This window comes from Neoarius graeffei, chromosome 3, assembly GCF_027579695.1.
Source record: "Neoarius graeffei isolate fNeoGra1 chromosome 3, fNeoGra1.pri, whole genome shotgun sequence".
Taxonomy (NCBI): domain Eukaryota; kingdom Metazoa; phylum Chordata; class Actinopteri; order Siluriformes; family Ariidae; genus Neoarius; species Neoarius graeffei.
This window is the reverse complement of record NC_083571.1, coordinates 17,926,956-17,948,673: the sequence shown is the minus strand read 5'-3', so window position 1 is coordinate 17,948,673 and position 21,718 is coordinate 17,926,956. Positions and strand designations below refer to the sequence as shown.

General features: G+C 39.3%; 1 protein-coding gene across 2 annotated transcripts in view; it reads right to left on the bottom strand.

Annotated features, from left to right (window-relative positions):
- Positions 1-5,587: 5,587 nt before the first annotated feature.
- Positions 5,588-21,718, bottom strand: part of tpd52l1 (tpd52 like 1) — an 83,520-nt gene continuing 67,389 nt past the window's right edge. The window contains exons 4-6 of one of the 2 annotated variants that reach the window (XM_060916453.1): positions 20,234-20,335; positions 12,303-12,363; positions 5,588-7,009 (exon numbers count right to left, since the gene is read on the bottom strand). In XM_060916453.1, the coding sequence (XP_060772436.1) occupies positions 6,881-7,009; positions 12,303-12,363; positions 20,234-20,335 (292 nt within the window). In that variant the 3' untranslated portion in view covers positions 5,588-6,880. Of the gene's footprint in view, positions 7,010-8,007; positions 9,130-12,302; positions 12,364-20,233; positions 20,336-21,718 lie in introns of those variants that run through there. The other variant, XM_060916452.1, reaches the window with a different exon arrangement.

Here is a 21,718-nt window from a genome sequence, read left to right as displayed (position 1 = left end):
GACTCCAACCTCACCATTTGATTAGGCATATCAGGTGAAAATTCAATCCAAATTGCTTAAAACTGAATTCAGAAATGATTACAGAACAACATACATTTTACAGAATTTAAATATGTTTATCCATTCTTGAGATATTACAAATCAAAGATTGGGGGGAGAAAAAGCTTAATTTTTAGAAAACCGCTGTAATATTCTGTATTCAGTCCAAAATGGGCCTCATTAATGAATGAGATCACGTTTTTTTTCTTAACTTTTTTCTATTTTTCAAGATATTTAATTATGCTAATTAGGTAAAAACGTTAAATCGGTCCACTCTTATTCAAAGTTTCACCAAATGGCTGTATTTGTGCAATACAAAACTGAGCTTAACTCTCGTTTATACATCACAAAGAAGGAGAAATCAATGTTAATTATAAAATATGCATACATAAGCAGTGAATGTCATCCACAACTACCATTTTCTATCAAAAAAAAAAAAAATCCAGTAACCTTTTTGTGCTCTGTAGGCCTTTGTATTTCTCAAAAGTAGGGCCTACTAGTGTTTATATTAAAGAATATAAATGACTCTTCGATTCATGTTCACAGCTTTCAAGGCTAACCTAAAAAAAAACCTGTGAGCCACATTTCATTAATTTCACAGCCACATTAATTGACTTGAAATTGGCGGCATGGTGGTGTAGTGGTTAGCATGGTCGCCTCGCAGCAAGAAGGTCCTGGGTTCGAGCTCAGTGGCTGATGAGGGCCTTTCTGTGTGGAGTTTGCATGCTGTCCGCGTGGGTTTCCTCCGGGTGCTCCGGTTTCGCCCACAGTCCAAAGACATGCAGGTTAGGCTAATTGGTGGCTCTAAATTGACCGTAGGGGTGTGTGTGTGTGTGTGTGAATGGTTGTCTGTGTCTATGTGATGACCTGGCGACTTGTTCAAGGTGTACCCCGCCTCTCGGCCATAGTCAGCTGGAATAGGCTCCAGCAGATAATGGATGGATGAATTGAAATTGACACTCGCATTTCTGACTTCCGGTATTTTAAAATATTCCAACCACTAAGATTTCAATATTTTTCATCGAAACAACTACGGTTGGGCAGCACGGTGGTGTAGTGGTTAGCGCTGTCGCCTCACAGCAAGAAGGTCCTGGGTTCGAGCCCCGGGGCCGGCGAGGGCCTTTCTGTGCGGAGTTTGCATGTTCTCCCCGTGTCCGCGTGGGTTTCCTCCGGGTGCTCCGGTTTCCCCCACAGTCCAAAGACATGCAGGTTAGGTTAACTGGTGACTCTAAATTGACCGTAGGTGTGAATGTGAGTGTGAATGGTTGTCTGTGTCTATGTGTCAGCCCTGTGATGACCTGGCGACTTGTCCAGGGTGTACCCCGCCTTTCGCCCGTAGTCAGCTGGGATAGGCTCCAGCTTGCCTGCGACCCTGTAGAAGGATAAAGCGGCTAGAGATAATGTGATGTGTGTGTGATGTGACAACTACGGTTGTATTCTAAAATAGTTAATCAGTTTGATTTGAAAAAATAAGTAGGTAAAGCAATGAAAACTCACTTCAAAGTCTCCCGTGAATCATAACATCAAAATTAGTTGACGGAAAATGTTGCTGAATTCTTCATCAGAAACGGTGAGAGCGAGAGAACATCCCTATAAAAGTTATCTGATTGATATTTATGAGTAATCCAGTTGGAAACCGATCAGGAGAGAGAGCCTGACCGCTTTTCCGTGACTTGAAAAGCACCGGCAGTTTCCCGACGTCATGCGAGCAGAGAGTATACTCTGCTGTACCAACTTCAACCTGCCGTTACTCCCAAAGTACTGAACAGATCTTAATGAGATATAATTTTTACTTTTCAAAGAAATGTAAGCTTTTTAATGATAGTTAAGCAATGACAGATTTGTAAACATAAATGAGCATCTACATGCACAATTTTCACAGCATAGTGAAGGTGGCTGTTGCCTTTCTGTGAAACTTTATGGCGTGTGCGCAAGAGTCCGCTTGGCGCACGCGCTGTCCAGAGCGCGCCCAAGAGTCTATCTGAAGCATGCACTAAGGCACGCAGATATGACAGTCTTGCACAAAATCCTTAGAAAAATTAATGTAGACAAATTTAATGCAAAATTATGGCATGTTACAAAAAATAAGGAAAAAAATTAGAGTCCTCATCTCCAAGTTATGAGTCTTAATGCAGTTAATGCACGAATCCGAAGTCATCAGTGCTCAAGTCCAAGTCAAGTCACGAGTCCTTAAAATTAGGGCACAATCTGACTCAAGTCTGAGTTCTTAGACTCGAGTACTATAAGAGATGTAGTGATGAGAATCGCTGTAGTGACCCTAACATCATCCCTGCACCAGGACCATTGAGGACCTCGCCTGAGTTACAGTGCTGAGTTTGTCTGTATTGCCTCAGTTTAAAACATTAAAGTTTTACAGCATTTAGTTCCACTATGGTTTGGTTTACCAATAGCCACATTATGAAAACGTTCAGTCTTAAAGAGAAAATTGGTACAAAAATAATGTCCAATTAGTTACTTGTTTAATTGAGTAGTAATGGGGTGACTCAGAAAAGTGTATAATTAACAGTTATTCCATAAAATCGAGTTGTACATGAGCTGGATTTTGAGAAACAGCATTTTTATTTTTTGCAAATTCGATAAATAAAAACTTTATACAAAACATCCGACAAAATAATTTCTGCTTAGAATGTAAACAAACCGGCGAAATGACAGTAGTAATTTGTGAAAAATACAATAATATTTCTTGAAAAATAAAGATACATTCTTGCTGTACATTTATTCCATATTTTGTTGCTTTTTTGTGTATTTTGGGGGGTTTTGTTTTCAAGGAGAGTTTTTATTTTGTCCTTGGTTGGTTCAGCAACACGCTCCGCCATTTTGTTTTTCTCTACTCATGGTATATGAGCTGATATCCTAGTAGTAGAGTAGCCGATCAGAATGTACGATTGCTCATATCCAGTGAATGTGGATAGAATAATTGTTTATTCATTCATGACATTGTGCATATAACAGTCACTAACTACACTTAAAAATCTGTATATAGTAGATTTATCGGATAAAAATGGCAAATTAAAGTCAGTGTTTTGCACTTGATTGCAAATGTCATTTGGGTCACTGTTCCTTTCATTGAAAAAATAGGATAAAGCTTAATACCCTGAAAACAAGCAGGATCATAATTTTTTTTAAATTAACATCCTTAATCTATAATCTCATCTCATCTCATTATCTCTAGCCGCTTTATCCTTCTACAGGGTCGCAGGCAAGCTGGAGCCTATCCCAGCTGACTACGGGCGAAAGGCGGGGTACACCCTGGACAAGTCGCCAGGTCATCACAGGGCTGACACATAGACACAGACAACCATTCACACTCACACCTACGGTCAATTTAGAGTCACCAGTTAACCTAACCTGCATGTCTTTGGACTGTGGGGGAAACCGGAGCACCCGGAGGAAACCCACGCGGACACGGGGAGAACATGCAAACTCCACACAGAAAGGCCCTCGCCGGCCCCGGGGCTCGAACCCAGGACCTTCTTGCTGTGAGGCGACAGCGCTAACCACTACACCACCGTGCCGCCCCCTTAATCTATAATGTACTATATATAATGCTGAGATTGTAGTCCTTCAAGTGGTCCAGTGACTGATAGTTCATCCTCACTGGATTACAGAATTAAACTAGAAGGGTGCTCGGTAGAGTAGAGTTCATACCTCCACCACATCACATATTATCGACATCAAAATCAAATCACTCGAACCTAGGATAACACTAAAGCTGTCCACCAAATTTCATCCAAATTCGTTCACTATTTTTTGAGTTATGTTGGGAACAGACAAAAAAAAATCCTGGCTCCGCATACACATCCAGGTTTGCATCAAAATCTAATCAAGTGTTCCTCGGCACATGACCCACCTTTCCTCAAAATTTGATGAAAATCTGTTCACTACTTTTTGAGTTATGCTGGGAACAAACAGAGGCAAAAACATAACCCCTCCAACAAAATTGGTGGAGATTAAAAAAAAACTTTGAAAAGCAACTACCAAACCTAGTATTATACAAGCATACTGATCAGCTTTGAAAACATTTTCATGAATAGCTACTGCTGGTTACCTTGCCCGAGACGGCGTCCACCAGGGGGCGAGGTATTGTTTTGATCAGGTTTGTTTCTTTGTTAACGATATTACAGGAAAATGGCTGGATCAATCTTCATGAAACTTTCAGGATAGATGGGCATTGGTCTCCAACATTTTGAGGTTCATCCGGTCAAGGTCACCAAAAAGGTCAAAATTGTTTTTGTTGTGGCCACCATGTCATCGTGCTGTAAGAATGTAAGAGTGTGACAATCGCACACTGCACATGTTCCGATTAAAATGGCTAGTGAGTGTATACAAGTTGGTTCACTGTTCGAAATAAATGGACTAAATAAATCGCTTTCAGACATGTTTATACTTATTACAGAGGGAAAGTGCGTTCCACTGAGCTCTAGCGCCGGGCCATTTCCGGGAAATAAGAGTTCCAGTCATGGCGACAGCGTGTGTATGTCAGCCTTGGTTTGGAGGTTTCAGTTTCGAAAACTGTAAGAGGTAAGAGTCGAATAATATAAAGTACAGACACTTGGTGTATTTTACTTCTGTGATTTTTAAATTGTTCATTTTTGGATTACGCTTCATTTTTGTGGCTACTGCTTCATAGAGTAAATATATATGCTATATTTACTGTATGGACATGGTATCAACAATTTTATAAGCAGTAGCCACATGTATCCATAGGGTACCCTTTTTTTTGTCATATCTTCCTTCACATTCATAACTGCTACCAGGCGAGGTTTGTTTTGCCTGGCAACAACACTTTTGTATTATATCATCACGTCAACCCAAAGAAGTTCAAGTATTACTGCAGGAACAGATGAATATATATTTTTGCGACCTCCAGTTGCACCAGAAATAGGGTTTCACAGTAACGGGGGTGAATACTTATGCAATCAAAACTCATATTTTTTCTTCTTTGTAATTAATTTTGCAAACTATATTGAGTCGCACCCCCCACAAAGGCCTGTACACCTACTCATTTATGCAATTGTCTAATCAGCCAAAGGCACCAGTGCAGTGCATCAAATCATACAGTTTTCAGGTCAAGAGCTTCAGATATTTTTCACATCAGAATAGGAAAAAAGTGTGATTTCAGGGACTCTAGCTATGGCATTGGTTCTTGTTTGAGTATTTCAGGAACTAATGCTGAGTTTGGTGTGAGAAAGAAAAAGCCTCCAGTAAGTAAATGGCAATTCTGCATGTAGAAACACCTTGATGAGAGAGATCAGAGAAGAATGGCCTGACTAGTTTGAGTAGATAGGACGGATAACTCAAATAACCACTCTTTACAACCATGGTGAGCAGAAAAGCATGTCAGACCACACAACACATTGAAATTTGAGGTCGATGGTGTACAACAGAAAACTGCATCAGGTTCCACTCCTGTCCACAAAGAACAGGTAATGTTTTCAACAACTAATTTTTTTTTAAACAAACCAATATTCAGTGAACCACAGCTCAGAAACTAGAACATAACTGAATGCATTTTATGTAGAATGCATATGTTACAAGAATATTTTATTTCATTTTATGCACTGAAGGAACAATCAACTCATCACAGATGAAAAGAAAATGTTTTCCCCCAAGCATTAGATTTCTCCAGCTGAATGTTCAGTGCAACTGTATAACAGATGCTTCTTCTAGTCCACCTTAAGTCTCCTCCAGCAAATTGATACTCAAATTGATAGCAAATTCCATCTCATAGATTGTATAAAGTCAAATCAATGGAAAACATAGCTACATCCAAGGTAGCCACAACAAAACAGACGACTTCCAACTGGCACATTTTCTCATAACATGATAGAAGACACAGCCATTTTATATTTTTTATATAAGGATATTTAAAATAAATTAACAGTCCAACAGGATTTAAAAAAGTCCTGAAATATACTACGGCTGGATGATTATCCAATATAATTTGGTTACTGTTGGTTTATTTTTTTGCAGTGGTTTGGGAATATTGTTTAAGAAGTACTTGAATAAGAATGGATCACATTAACACATATATCACAATGGTTTTCCATGGATTTGTGATGAATCCTTTTGAGTTTTTATATTGGACTTGACTTTGAATAGTTTTGAACAGCCATTTTGTTACAAAGGGTAAGCTTGATCCAGAAATACGGAGAAATTTGTTTAAATAATAACATTAAAAAGTCAAGCACAACCCTCCCCCCCAAAAAAAACAAAACAAAACACTGAAAGCAAAAATTTATGGGAGATTATATATATATATATATATATATATATATATATATATATATATATATATATATATTGTGTATGTTTTCTATTTAAATGCAATGAGCTGGAAGCCTAATGTACAGTACAAACATACAAAACTAAGTTGTTATTAAAACTAAACAACACTGGAGGCTCATTTCAAGCATCAATATCAAATATTACAGTATTTTGGAAATAGATTTATAATACTCCTTTTTGAATCACCGATTTTGACCACCATTTGTTTAAGGTTTCAACAAGGGAAATGCATCAGATTATGATGCTTTCTGGGTAAATTCTGGTAATTCCTTTGGGTCTTTAAATAGATTTCAACTCCTGGTCAGTTTTACTTGACCATTTAGCAGTGGAGGTTATCTCAAGGTTTGGGAACATTAGAAAACTATTAGAACACAGCCTAAGTGAAATGTTTGGTCATGGCTAGTACTTCATTCTGGACTTCAGGAAGTGGAGGTGGTGTATCCTCCTGGCCACAGAGGGGCACCAGAGCTCCATCTCCATGTATGTCATCATGTAGCAGACTGGACATTTCTGAGCAAATGGTCTGGTCTCACTAGCACTCGTCGTTTTCTCTCAGGTCGTTAGTGGAGGGTGTAGGGCCGGTGTTCTGAGCGCTGGCCTGAGCTGCTGATGAGAGTACGTCCTCAAAACTTCCTCCACTTGCGTTCCCTCCAACCTTCGACTGCTCAGGAGGTCAAAGAAAGAAAAACAGGGCCATGTTTACTTTCAAAACAAAACATAAATCCATAAAAGGGTGTTTCATTGGTTACATTTGCGTTGAGGTCACTCTGTAATTGCAGTACTCCTGTTAAAAGATAAGGTTGTTGGACACCTTTGGGTTCAAGTACAAATTACTATACAGCAATGAAATATGGTATAATATTGACAAGTGATTCAGCAAAAATTAAAAGCAAGTTCACTGGAAGGGGTAAGGGCCCGGTCCCACAACACAGATAACTATACCTATAACTACAACTATGACTATACCTATGCCTGAATTTAGTTCCAGTCTGGAGCAGTCACACCACAACTATAATCCCGATGATAATATTGGTTGGTCCTGCCACTCAAGTAAATACATATACGTGGTTTTTGGTTTTCACAGGAAACTGTAGCAGTTGTACACTGTTTATGTGCACACCCAGTGCAGCACACAATGGCTGACAGTGACAGCAATGAAGAGCTGCTTTTGATGCTCATCTTCGACATTTCTATTATCAGATTCTCTTCCATGATGCAACACGGACGTACAAAGATGCCTGGGAAAAATATCATGTGCTCAGACAACGTCATATGTTAAATATTAAACAATTGGATGTTTTATCGGCTTAGGTCCTGGCCTGGAAAAATCACTCCAGAAGCAATCTCACTGATACCGACAAACCCAGACCTGGGCTATAGGTATCATTATCGGTCTGGTGTGACCACCAACGACATAAACTGCAGGGGACCAATTTATTTATAGCTATCGTTATAGTTGTAGTTACAGTCATCGGTATTGTGGGACTGAGCCTTAAATTAGTAAAGCCCATACACTTCACATAATTCTGGAGTTATCTGTAGCACAAGGCGTCCAAAACCATAGCACAGAGTGAGATGCAGATTAACCATTTCTGACACAGAGATTACCATTATAGATAGATTATTTCCAAGATCATAAAATCCATGATAAATTCTAAATTCAAATCATATCTATGTACAATATCATCATCATCATCATCATTATGCACAATATAAAAACAACACATTTTTAAAATAAGTATCTAGTTAGATCTAAATTATACTTAGCTTGTAAAAAATTTATATCCCGATATCAAAAAGGGAAATCCACTCCATCAGGTCATTGCAAGTAGAAGTAATGCTTTAGATCATGATTATAGATTGAAGTGCATATTCTGGACCAATTTCGTGTTTTTTATATGAAAGTATAACGTCATCCAGAAGGGTAATTTTGCACAAGGCCATCTGTCTACAGCAGAAAAAAATAAAACAACAAAACGCGTCTGGAAAAATCCCAAGGGAGTCTGGCGCCAGATTCGTGACGTTATCTGCGGAAGCGTGAGCAGCCTGCGCGAGCTTTGCACGGTTTCAGTGCACAGCCTGTGTAGACCAAGCGCTCCCATTTCTCTCTCATTGTCCGGTCTTTTGGGAAACGATGAGTACTAATCCCATCAAGATTGGTGTTGCTACACCCTCCTGCGATACATCTGTTAAGCATTTTAATAATTACGAGATAAAGAAATTTGCAGAAAACCACCAGGTCGTTTTCTCATAAACAAACCAGCGCTGACGTAGGATTCAGAGGGAGGCGTCCTGCACGTGACGTCACGAAAAATCAATGTTTCCCGGGAAATTCAAATGGCAAGTTTTTTCAGAGGCGGACCAATTCGCCTCAAATGGCTGGATTTCAACTGAATTTTTCTGGTATTGCGCAAGGTAAAAAAATTGCAGAGAATGCAGAATGTTACAGATATTTGACCAGTTTAATATAAAATAGGAGAATTACATTGTACATTACATACTTTTTTTTTTTTTTAACCATATTAACATGCCATTGTTGTGTGTTATGCCTGAGGTCAAGACTCTCGTCTCTGCAAGCCTACCACACAGATTTAATACTTGTCATTTTTAGGGCATACCTAACAACATGTGTTTTCTTTCTCTCTCTCTCCCCCCCCCCCCAATCTGTCCCTCTGAGTTACATGTTGGTCCTGGGATTGAGATGCTGGCCTCTTCTGCCCCTCGGACCTGCTTGATCCATCCTGGTGCCCTGTGTCTGGTCGGAGTTTTATCGCATCGCTCCTGTGAAGGATGGCCCCATGAGGACAGTTGAGGGTTATACCTGGAGGATGCTCTGGACTCTTACAGTAGTGCTTTTATGGCTGAGGACTACAGTTGACTTGCTAACTTTAGGACTGCAGTTATCATGAACATTTTTGCACTCAAGTGTCCATCAATGAAGAGTTATAACATCAACGAAACTCCTGTGAAGGAGTTCTGGTCGGAGTTTTATTGCATCACTCCTGTGAAGGACGGCCCCATGAGGACAGTTGAGGGTTATACCTGGAAGATGCTCTGGACTCTTACAGTAATGCTTTTATGGCTGAGGACTACAGTTGACTTGCTAACTTTAGGACTGCAGTTATCATGAACATTTTTGCACTCAAGTGTCCATCAATGAAGAGTTATAACATCAACGAAACTGTCCTCATGTTAAAACTGTTAATATTATAGTCACGCTGTCTGTTGTTGCCCAAATGAGGATGGGTTCCCTTTTGAGTCTGGTTCCTCTCGAGGTTTCTTCCTCATGTCATCTGAGGGAGTTTTTCCTTGCCACCGTCGCCACAGGCTTGCTCATTGGGGATAGATTAGGGATAAAATTAGCTTATGTTTTAAGTCGTTCAAATTCTGTAAAGCTGCTTTGTGACAATGTTTATTGTTAAAAGCTCTATACAAATAAACTTGACTTGACATTGATCTTGCTCCTGAATTTACCTGTGATATGCATTTTAAGGTCAGGAAGTTCAAGTTATGAAATGGCATGTAAAACTAATCATTTTGTCTCATTTTGTGCCAGTTAAGTATTCAGAATATTTGTGTTAACTATTTTGTAATTGTTATTACAATCAGGCCCGCCGACGGGGGGGGGGACAAACACCTGTTATAACTCTTCATTGATGTTATCCCGGGCCCAGGAATGGGGGGGGGCAGAACTGGGCTCTCATGAAGTTGCGATTATTTTATTTCATTTCAAAATGTGTTGATTTGGGGGAGAAATGTGCTATATTTGCATTCAATAAATGATTTCTAGATCTTTTGCCTTTATTATCTTTGAAAAAGGCGTCAAGAACCCCCTACCACCCCTAATGCAAAAATGGTTTGGTCTGACTCTTTGATTAAGGGGAAAAAAACGACATCATTCGATCACAGCACTTCGACAATCAGCGTGCATGCCATTTGCCAACATGCACAAGTCAGGAGCACAGAAAAGAAAAGAGAAAAAGAGAGGAAGAAACCAAGAGACTCAGGGGCTCACTGCATAAATATTTTAAAAAAGATTCAGATGATGCAGAGCAAAGGCAGTGGGGCAGCTGAGCCAGGTAAGACCAGTGTTAGGCACGTTACTTTCAAAAAGTAATTAATTATAGTTACTAATTACTTTTCCCAAAAAGTAACGGAGTTACTTTGTCATAAAAGTAACTAATTACCAGGGAAAGTAATTATTCCGTTACATTTTGTTCCCCCTCAAAAAAAATCAAATTCAATTAGTGTAATCATAATAAAAGTGAATGTTAAATGTGTTTAATGACTGAAATGGACACTTAACAGAACCAATTAGTAATGTTATCTACACTATATTAATATTTTTGTGGGACAATGTGAGATAAGACATCTATCAAATGTAATATATTTTTGTAGTTATTAAAATTATGTTACTAATTACTGGCCACTGACGAGGACAAACGCCTTGTTCCTCGACATAATGTGCATTGCACGTAAACACTCTTGCCTTTTATTTCAAGCAATGAAAAGTAATGGCTGTATTTCCAATGTGAAAGTGCAGTGCTGGGCTGACCGCTCGCCATCGCTGTGTCTTCCGATTGAAAGAGCGCGCAGTAAGCGTGGCCTACCTACGTATGTTGTCCAAATCTACTCTGATTGGCTTACTGTGCTGTTGTCTCGCGTCTCCCCGCCCCACACGAAAGCAGAGTAAAGAAAGGCTAAACGAGCAGCGTGCCAGATGAGAACAGCTTTAAGAAAGTAACGCATAGTATTTTATTGTAACTAACGGGAACGGCGTTATAACAATGTAAAAAGTAATTAGTTAGATTACTTGTTACTAAAAAAAGTAACACCGTTAGTAACGCCGTTTATTTCTAACGCCGTTATTCCCATCACTGGGTAAGACACAGCCAACTTTTTCCAGCCCCGTAAAGTAACCCCAACCAAGGCACGCGCGGCACGCAATTCATGTTACAAACGAGGGGAGAGCAAGTCACACTGAACACCATATCAAACGCACAGGGCATTGAATCATTTCATAACCACAACGGCTTAATAACATTGTGTTTCATATATCTGATTGAAGCTAAGAATATTCACATTAGCCCGCAATCATATCCCACCGTTTCTCGAGCAGTGTGTTCTTCTCTGCTTTTCACACTGGACAGCATGCACAACAAAAGTCCGGCGTATTGCATTTCGCACCTGAATAGTTGCAGACTAAGGAAATGTTAAAATGTTAAAACTGTAAAAATGTTGAAATGCTAAAATGAAATGATTGTTGACCGGTTGAATGGTTTTTGAATACCTGTCATTTAAGGGTTGGAGTGAGTAGAGACTGGGATAAGAGAGGTGGGTGTGTGTGTGGGTTGGCCCGAGGGGGGTTGTTAGGGGGGGCCCATTCAGAGCATTTTGTCCCGGGCCCAGCCAAAGCTGTCAGCGGCCCTGATTACAATGTACATCAACCTGTAATTCAATATTTAACTGCAAGAGATACCGAGAGAGAGAGAGAGAGAGAGAGAGAGAGAGATACCCACCCACCCACCGAGTCCTTGTGAAGACGTTCTAATTGTAGAAACAATAACGTATTAGAACAAGTGCATGAATATAAACCTGTGATCTGACTTTAAGCTGAAACTCTTCTCAGAGCTGCAGTTACAGAAATGTATCTGTTATACTGTAGAATTACTTGTATGTTTTCTCATAACAGCAACAACAAAATTAACCTACTGATTATAGTAGACATTCTGACGTTCCCCATTACTCTCTCTTACACATACACAGAGAAAACTAAGCATGTTGGCAGACTGCCGGAAATGACAGCGCCCATTAATGATTAACAGCACTGGATGAACAGATCCTCCAGAGAGAGAATCATTATCCACTGACAGCACTGATGCTTCAGGTTTGTCTGAAACTCAGGTCAATGTTGACCTACAGCAGTCATCCACACCCTGTCTGTTCACACTTACCTTAATGTTCGAAACAGTGGTTTCAACCTTCTCCTCGAAGGATTTAAAGCTCTGAGAGTTCCTGTTGAAATAAATAAATACATTTATAAAATGCATACAAAGATTCACAAATACGCTGAAAGATATTTTATTTGACTATAATGTCACAATTTCTGTTTTTATCCTCATTATAATAGGTGCATTTTCTGGTGGACTACTAGAATTATAATGGTGGCCTACTAATAAAGCCCTGGCTAACCATGAGTGTGTCATACCAACTTTGGGGTACTGGGGCAGATAACTGGCTAACAGTTAGCATGTCATACTAGCTCATTTGTTAACAGCATGTCATACAAACTAAGTATCTAACTGTTAGCATGTCATACTAATTAACTGGCCATCTGGCCAGTTAGCAAAGAATAATAACTAAGAGTTAGCATGTCATACACAATAATTATTTAATAGTGAAGATGTATTAATTATCTGGCTAACACTTAGCATGCTATAACTAACGGACCAATGCTTAAGATGTCATACTAACTTACTGGCCAACAGTTAGCATGATATAATAATTGACAACTGGTTAGTGTGTGATACAAACTAATAGACTAACCCCTTAGTGTGTCATACCAACTTTCAAGTTTATCTGTTTGACCAGCAGTACACACTCAGATCCTTGACCTGTTTTTCTGGTTACTCTGTTGTAACATTTAAAAACATTTAAACAGACCGAACACACACAACTTTGAGGTATTTAGGGCAAATAACTGGCTAACAGTTAGCATGTCATACAAACTAATCGGCTAAACTTCAGTGTCATACCAACTTTGGGGCACTGGACAGATAATTGGCTAAGTATCTAACTGTAAGCATGTCATACTAATTATCTAGCCATCAGTTAGTAAAGAATAATAACTAATTGACTAAGAGTTAGCATGTCATACACAATAATTAACAGTGACGATATATTAATTAACTGGCTAACACTTAGCATGACAATTAATTGACGAACAGTTAGCATGTCATACAAACTAATTTATTAATGGTTAGCATGTCATACTAATTTGTTAACAGCATGTCATACAAACTAATAATCTAACAGTTAGCATGTCATAACTAATTGACTAACTCTGAGGATGTCATACTAATTAACTGGTCAACAGTTAGCATGTCATACTAACAAATTACATAACAGTTTAAATGTAAACTACAAATTATCTAACGGTTAGCATGTCATGCTATTTAAATGTCCATCCACTAGCATAGAATAATAACTAACTGACTCACAGTTAGCATGTCATACACAATTATCTAACAGTGAAGATATATTAATTACCTGGGTCAGTTAGCATGGTATAATTAACTGACTAACTCCTAGGATGTCAAACAAACTAATTTATTCACAGTTAGCATGTCATAACTTACTAACTCTGAGGATGCCATACTAACAGCTAGCATAACTTATTGACTAACAGTTAGCATGTCATTCTAACTAATTCCTTAACACAACATTCATTCATTCATTCATTCATTATCTCTAGCCGCTTTATCCTTCTACAGGGTCGCAGGCAAGCTGGAGCCTATCCCAGCTGACTATGGGCGAAAGGCGGGGTACACCCTGGACAAGTCGCCAGGTCATCACAGGGCCGACACACAGACAACCATTCACACTCACATTCACACCTACGGTCAATTTAGAGTCACCAGTTAACCTAACCTGCATGTCTTTGGACTGTGGGGGAAACCGGAGCACCCGGAGGAAACCCACGCGGACACGGGGAGAACATGCAAACTCCACACAGAAAGGCCCTCGCCGGCCCCGGGGCTCGAACCCAGGACCTTCTTGCTGTGAGGCGACAGCGCTAACCACTACACCACCGTGCCGCCCCTTAACACAACATTTCATACAAATTAATTATCTAGCAAGTGGCATGTCATATTAATTAACTGGTTAACAGTTAGCATGTCATAACTAATTGACTAATTCTGAAGATGTCATATTCATTAACTGGCCAACAGCTAGCATAACTAATTGACTAGCAGATAGCATGTTATACTAAATTTGTGAACATCATGTCATACTAATTATTACAGTTAGCAGTTCATACTAATTAACTTGCTAACAGTTTGCATGTCATACTAACTGACTAACAGTTCGTTATTAAAATGTTACACAGTGCAGAAATACTTTTCAACTTTATCTGTGTGGGATTTTTTGTCACCTAGACAACTAAATACAAAACAGTGAGACAGTTATACTCTCCAAAAAAAAAAAAGAAGCTGACCACATACTGTATATTTAAGGTTTTCTCTGAACACTTCAACCTTGAGACAGCGCCAACACTGAAGAAACAGTCTGGCTCATTGTAATGGTGTTGAAAATAGCATTCACATTGGTCTTTCTGGTACAAATGGTGAACCATATTTGAACATGTACTACTTTCACTGTCAGCTCTCAGCCCTGTCTTTGTCTTTTAAAGTTGTAAGAGTGGTGTCAGATGCCCCAAACCCTCCCATGTAATTTATATCCTGCTCCAAATTCAATTCAGTTGAGTTAACTGCTAATGATTATGCGGAAGTGATGTTCCTGATAATCTGATATGCATTCTGATCCACATTTACCTCATAGTGGGCATGCTCATCGAGTGGTGTATAGAGTAGCTGTCCAGAGTTAGCATGGTCAGGCGAGAGAGAGACACATTAGCATGACGGAACAGTAAACACAGCACACAAACACAGCTTTAGCAACAGAGGCGATTCTAGAGTCTGTTGTGGCCCCAAGCAAAAATTTCCAGGGGGCCCTTCTGACCAGTGTTCATCACCAATATGTTATAAATAATCTGACACCAACGAAAAATGTATGAAACCAAAGTTTTTTTTAAATTCCAAATGTGAAAATGCAATGGTAAAAAACAATAAAAAACAAAATAAATAAGCCCTCAGGCCCCGACTCTCGGGGGGCCCCTGGGCCAGGGGGCCCCAAGCAGTTGCCTGCCTTGCCTGTTCACAAGCTGCGTGTCTGTTTAGCAAGCACAGCAGCAGGTTTTTAGCATGTTCCAACAGTGTGAATTTTACTAAAGGTTGCGAAGTTATAAGTAAGCCACATTATCAGAAGTGTACTCCATGTACACAGTTTAGCATGTCACAAGGGCATGCTCTCTCACAATGTGTGTTCAGGACAACTGAACATGACATGAACTACGCTATACAAATAAACTTGACTTGACTTGAACTATGTGCAGCTCTAGTTTCCAGCCATCTTAAAACCTGGCATTAATGACTCAAGAGGAGCAAGCTCCTACTCCTCACTGCATAACCTGTAACTACACTATACTCATCATATTAACAAGTTTATCATGTTTTAATAATAATTCTAAAAATGTTTGACAGTTACAGGTTCAACAGTCAACCCAGTAGGAATGAAGAAACCATTAAGAAACTATAACAGAGCATTCTGTCATATGAATAACAACATTTCCAGCTTAAGGCTTTGACTGGACAGTGTTTGCATTTCAGTATAGCACAACTGCAACACGGTGATGAAAGTGTAACAGAATGCAAGAGGGATTACATTTATTCTGATATGAAGTCAGCACTCATTTCTTGAGGAGAGTAGTACTGTAGCTTCAGCTATTTAGGTCTGTAATATCTAGAAAGTCATGTTTTCCACATTTCAATGTTTCAGAATTTACCATCTGAAGACATCACACAAAACAAGCACAATATCTTACCCTATAGAATTTTGTCTTTTGATGTGCAACAGGGGGAAAAGTAAACATTTAGATAGCAGCAAACATTTACTCATGAGATGTGTATTAATGCAATTTGCTTTCACACCATCTCCGAACACACACAAAAGCATGCACAGCAGTCCAAACACACTCAAAATCCAAGGTGCCTTGTAGTAGACCAACATAAAAACTGCTCCTAAAGGTCACTATGAATATTAAAGAAGTAAAAGTCATAAAAACATATGAATAATACTGAATTTAACTGATTTGCTAATGAATGATTTTACTCATCTTGACCATGTACACGACATGCAGTTATGTACAATCAATAAGAAAGGCTCATCATCCATATTGTGTTAATCTAAGCGCATGCATTCATGGAGACTTCTGATCAGTGTACACATGCACTGTGTAAAGCTGAAATCATCTCTTGCTCTTTCTCACACACACACACACACACACACACACACACACACACACACACACACACACACACAAATAAAAATCGACATACCTTCTGGCATAGAATAAGTCAAGGCCAAACATGCTGGAGTACATCAAGCAGAATTAGGTTTGTTTTAAGCACACATAGTTACAAGATCATGGGAATGAACAGTGCTTGACACCAGTAGTTTGCTATGTTATCAATTGAAGGTTTCTCTTTGTTATGTGTTGTTGTGTGTTTCATTTAGTTGTTAAGGTTTCTCTTTCCAAAAATTCCATGAGTAGTATCTCATCTCATTCTCTCTAGCCGCTTTATCCTGTTCTACAGGGTTGTAGGCAAGCTGGAGCCTATCCCAGCTGACTACGGGCAAAAGGTGGGGTACACCCTGGACAAGTCGCCAGGTCATCACAGGGCTGACACATAGACAGACAACCATTCACACTCACATTCACACCTATGGTAAATTTAGAGTCACCAGTTAACCTAACCTGCATGTCTTTGGACTGTGGGGGAAACCGGAGCACCCGGAGGAAACCCACAGACACCGGGAGAACATGCCAACTCCGCACAGAAAGGTCCTCGCTAGCCATGGGGCTCGAACCCGGACCTTCTTGCTGTGAGGCGACAGCGCTAACCACTACACCACCGTGCCGCCCCATGGGTAGTATACCGAGTCAAATTATTTTGGAGTGTTGGACAAAAAGCTGCACAGTAATATAAAGTTAAAACAATATTTAAGTAATTGGTCTCTTCTCCAAGCACATCCAGCCATTATCTATACACATCTGTCAGGGTCATGGGGAAGCTGGAGCCAATCTCAGCTGACTTTGGACAAGAGGCAGGGTTCACCGAACAACCATTCACACTCACATTCACACCTATGGGTGATTTAGAGTAGCCAGTTGACCGAATCCACATTAGGTCACCGGAGAACCTGCACACAGGAACGGGGAGAACATGCAAACTCCAAACAGGAAGATCCCAGTCGGCCACAAAGTTTGAACCTAGAACCTTCTTGCTGTGAGGCGACACTGCGCCACCATGCTGCCCTTCTCCAAATACAATATACTGTAAATTCTTGATAATGTATACTTACAGTATAACAGTAATATACTGAATTAAATCATTCTCACACAAGCACCTAGTAATTCAATGTTGACCTGAAATAAGTAGAGCTATTTAGGGCCTGGTCCCACAACACCGATAATTATAACTATACCTATAAATACAACTATGACTTTACCTGTGCCTGAATTTAGTTCCAGTCTGGAGCAGTCACAACACAACAATAATCCTGACTATAATAATCGGTTGGTCGGTCCTGCTACTCAGGTAAATAAATATACGTGGTTGTTGGTTTAAACAGTTACCTGATTGGTCAGATGTTTTATTGGATCAGGTACAGGCCTGGAAAAATCGCTCCAGAAGCAATCTCACCCATGCCAATAAACCCAGGCCTGGTTTTATGGTCTGGTGTGACCACCAACCATATAGACTGCAGGGGACCAATTATTATAAATAATAGTTATTGCTATAGTTAGTTATCGGTATTGTGGGACCAGGCCTTCAGCCTACTCAAACATGTTTCATACCTGTATTACTTTAAATAAAAGTAAACTAATAGTACACTTGGAAGCAAGAGTACTTCTCTTCAAGTATACTTACAAATGCTTACATATACAAAGTACCATAGTGGTCTAGTCTCAGCCTCAGACACTCCAACAGTCGATGGTACTGTCTGATGCCGGTTGTTCACTTTTCTGGCCACATGCTTCACAATCTTTTTACAGATATTTTTCTTCAAAGTACAATTAGTTAATTAAACTTCTACCATGTCGCTGTTGAACTCTCCATTCTGAATGGTCAGGAGTAGTTACAAATTACATGTTTACATTAATGTGCTTGATCTAATATTTTTCTCTACGAGTTAAATCACAGGGATTTGTATTGTGGACACTCAACATAAACAGATTTTTTTTAAATGGTTGTTAAAAATTATTGATATGGAGACATTTACTTCATAATTCTGGATGGAGTCTCCAATGTCAGAACTTTGCAGCAATTGGAGGTAAAGCTGTAACTTGAAGTTTCCGACATGGGAAAGTCTTCATGATGGATGGCTTTGCGGTTTCTCGGTAACATGACAAGCTACATTTTTATGAGGGTTTTGAGAGAACTATCCATAACTATAAATGCATAACAATTATGCTGTGCTATGTGATATTTGAATAAATTTATCCTGACATAATCTTGACAGATCTGAGCATGCTGGTATGAATTTTGTTCTTTGAGGGCTTGACTGGAACTTCAAAAAGACATATTTGAGATTACTTGAGGATTTTTTTTCACGTGAGAAAATCAAGAGACTTGAGTAGACATCTTACTTTTCTTTCATTTGATCTCACTGCTATTTATGAGAACCCATAGACATATATATATATATATCATCTCTTTTTGATGTTATTGTTTTATTTTTTTGATTTACGTTGGTCTAGTTTCAGCTTCAGATGCTCCAACAGTTGTTGGTAGTGTCTGATGCTGGTTATTCACTTTTCTGGTCGCATGCTTCAGAATCTTTTTACAGCTCCAGTTTGACTGGCTGTTTGGTCTTCCAGCTGGAGACACTTCTCTACACCAGTTTACAAACTTTTTAACACTGTGGAAACAAGCTTTTCTGTGCAAGATATAGTCATTGACTTGATGCAAAAAAAAAAAAAAAAAAATTATGGCATCAAATTACCATAGTGGCAACACAACAAGATATCTTTGCAGGTCTTCTGAGATAGTCTGGTAAAAAAAAAAAAAATTGTAATTGGGGTCTGCTGATGAAACTAGACAGTTCTTGTTCAATGTTTAGTGACGAAGTACTAAACTCTAGCTTGAAATAGCTAGAAGTCTTGCTTGCAAGACAAATATACGGAACAAATATGAATAATATGTTACTTTCTACATCTTGTACATATTTGTAAATGCAATTTGTTTCTGTTTTTTGTTCCTACAGTGGCACTTATGGTTAATTGTCTGGAAATTTGTCTCAATGTAGCATTTAAATAAAGTAAGATTAGATTAGCATAATTAATCTAACTAATTTTGTTGGGATATTCAAAGAGCAAAATATTTCAAAGGCCATCCCTACTCCACAGCACCTTTATCAAAACTAAATTCGTCCTTAAAGCTATTTTGGGTCTGTGCAAACTAGCATGCAAAAGCCAACCTAGTATGTTTATCCTACTCTGGACTGTATCATGTAGTAAGTTGTGTACTTGCAGCACTCAACTCTCCTGATTCTCCCTGGTTGTGTAGCTTTTTTTGGCACGAGTGGTATATCAGATTGGGACTCAAGAAAATATTGATGTCAAGCAAGCATGTTTATTAGAATATTAGGCCACGCCCATAACCGTACTTAGAATGATCTAATCTGTGAATTCACTTACTTATGACATATGACAAATATTATGAAAGTTCAGGATTGACGGAGACACTTTTGTGGACAAGATCCAAGCCTTGATGCTAAAATGCAGCCTGGCAAAAGCTGCTTATGTAATGTAACACAATCTCAGACAGACTGTCTGGAGTAAACTGCTCTCAGGCATCACAGAACAGCTGGTGAGTCCTCAGCAGGGGATGACAGTGGACAGTGTGTGTATTGTGCTGTTAATTGAACAAAGCAGTTGCTTCTGGCTGTTCTACAGGAAAGTGAAGTGAAGGACAGAGCAAAGGAAGCAAAGCAAATGCGGGAACAAATGGCTGAAAATGGATGGCTAAAACTACTATACCTCATATCCCCCAACTTTCTGCTGATGGCCGTGCCCAGGTTGCTGAAGGCCACTGTGGTCTTCTGGCCTGCTGTGCTCAGGGTCTCCGAGGTTTTTTTATATCTGTAGATGACACACAAATATTATTAGTTGCCTTTATTTGAGAAACAATATGTCAAGCGGTGAGATTGCTTCTCTGGAAACTCGTCATAATTAAGTGTGCTGTGATGAGCCAAAAAGGTTCAAGGACACAAATGCAATTTAATATGTATGAAAATATTGGAATAATGTCATTTGTTTTGTTTTAAGCTCATAAGTATTACATTACAGGCATTTAACAGACACTCTTATGCAGAGTGACATACAACATGACCCTGACATACAGGGTCATAGTGGGCAGCCCAGGGAGCAGTTAGGGGTTCGGTGCCTCTCTCAAAGGCACTTCAGCCATTCCTGCTGGTCCAAGGAATCAAACCAGCAACCTTTTGGCCTCTAACCTGTAGGCCATGGCTTCCCCAAGCAGATGTGTTTATTTATGTCAAAGTCAGCCCAATTAACTGAAAGGGAAAGGACGCAAGACCTGAATGATGTGAATTTGTTTTAGTAACACTTACTTTTTACAACATTCTCTAGGTGAACTCTGACATGTGAATTCACAAACCTTGGTTTTAGGACCAACAGAACACAAGAGAGCAGGTCTGTGGTCTCAAGTTGATAAACTCATGGAGTAGAATGTGCTATTTATCATTTATTCTATTAGCATGGAATGGTCTCATCCATCAACATATGGCATAAAAGTTTCCAGCCTGCTTGGATTTTCTCATTTGTAATGTACAAACAGAAGTACAAACTTCTGTTACAGAAACAACATGACACCAACACTACACCAGCTTGTCATATTGCATCCAAAACACTTTTAAACCCTGCATTATAATTCAGCCACTGCTATAAATGATAAATTACCTAATGTGAAAGAATTAGCAAAGAGATGTAGTTATGAGAGTGAGGAATGTCAGTTTGGATCCATGGGCAGGTCCTGACAGTCTGAAGCATTAATATACACATTGCAGAAATTTCCAGTTCCCTTTAATGTCATTGATCAGCAAAGAGATGGTTTAGTATGCCAAATTTTCATGTAGGAAACAAGTAAAGCTAATAGTTGCAGGTTTAGGCTACAGTCACACTACAGCATGCAACGGGTTTGCGTAAACTTGGCGAAGGTTGTTGGCTTCTGCTGCAAACATTGCTCTGGAGATTTGAATTCAGAACAATCTGTGACAGAGGTACAACTTGGTAACTGCAATCTGGAGGTTGTTGATGGTTTCCGCTATCCTGGTGATGTCTTGGATGTGTGTGGTGGATTTGAATCTGCTGGGATCAACAGAGTGTGCAGTGGATAGAAAAAATTCCACGAGTTACTGCCTTTCCTGACTTCCCGAGCTGGATCATTGAAAGTGAGAGACAAATTGTATCAAATCTGTGTTTGGTCAACATTGATGTATGGTT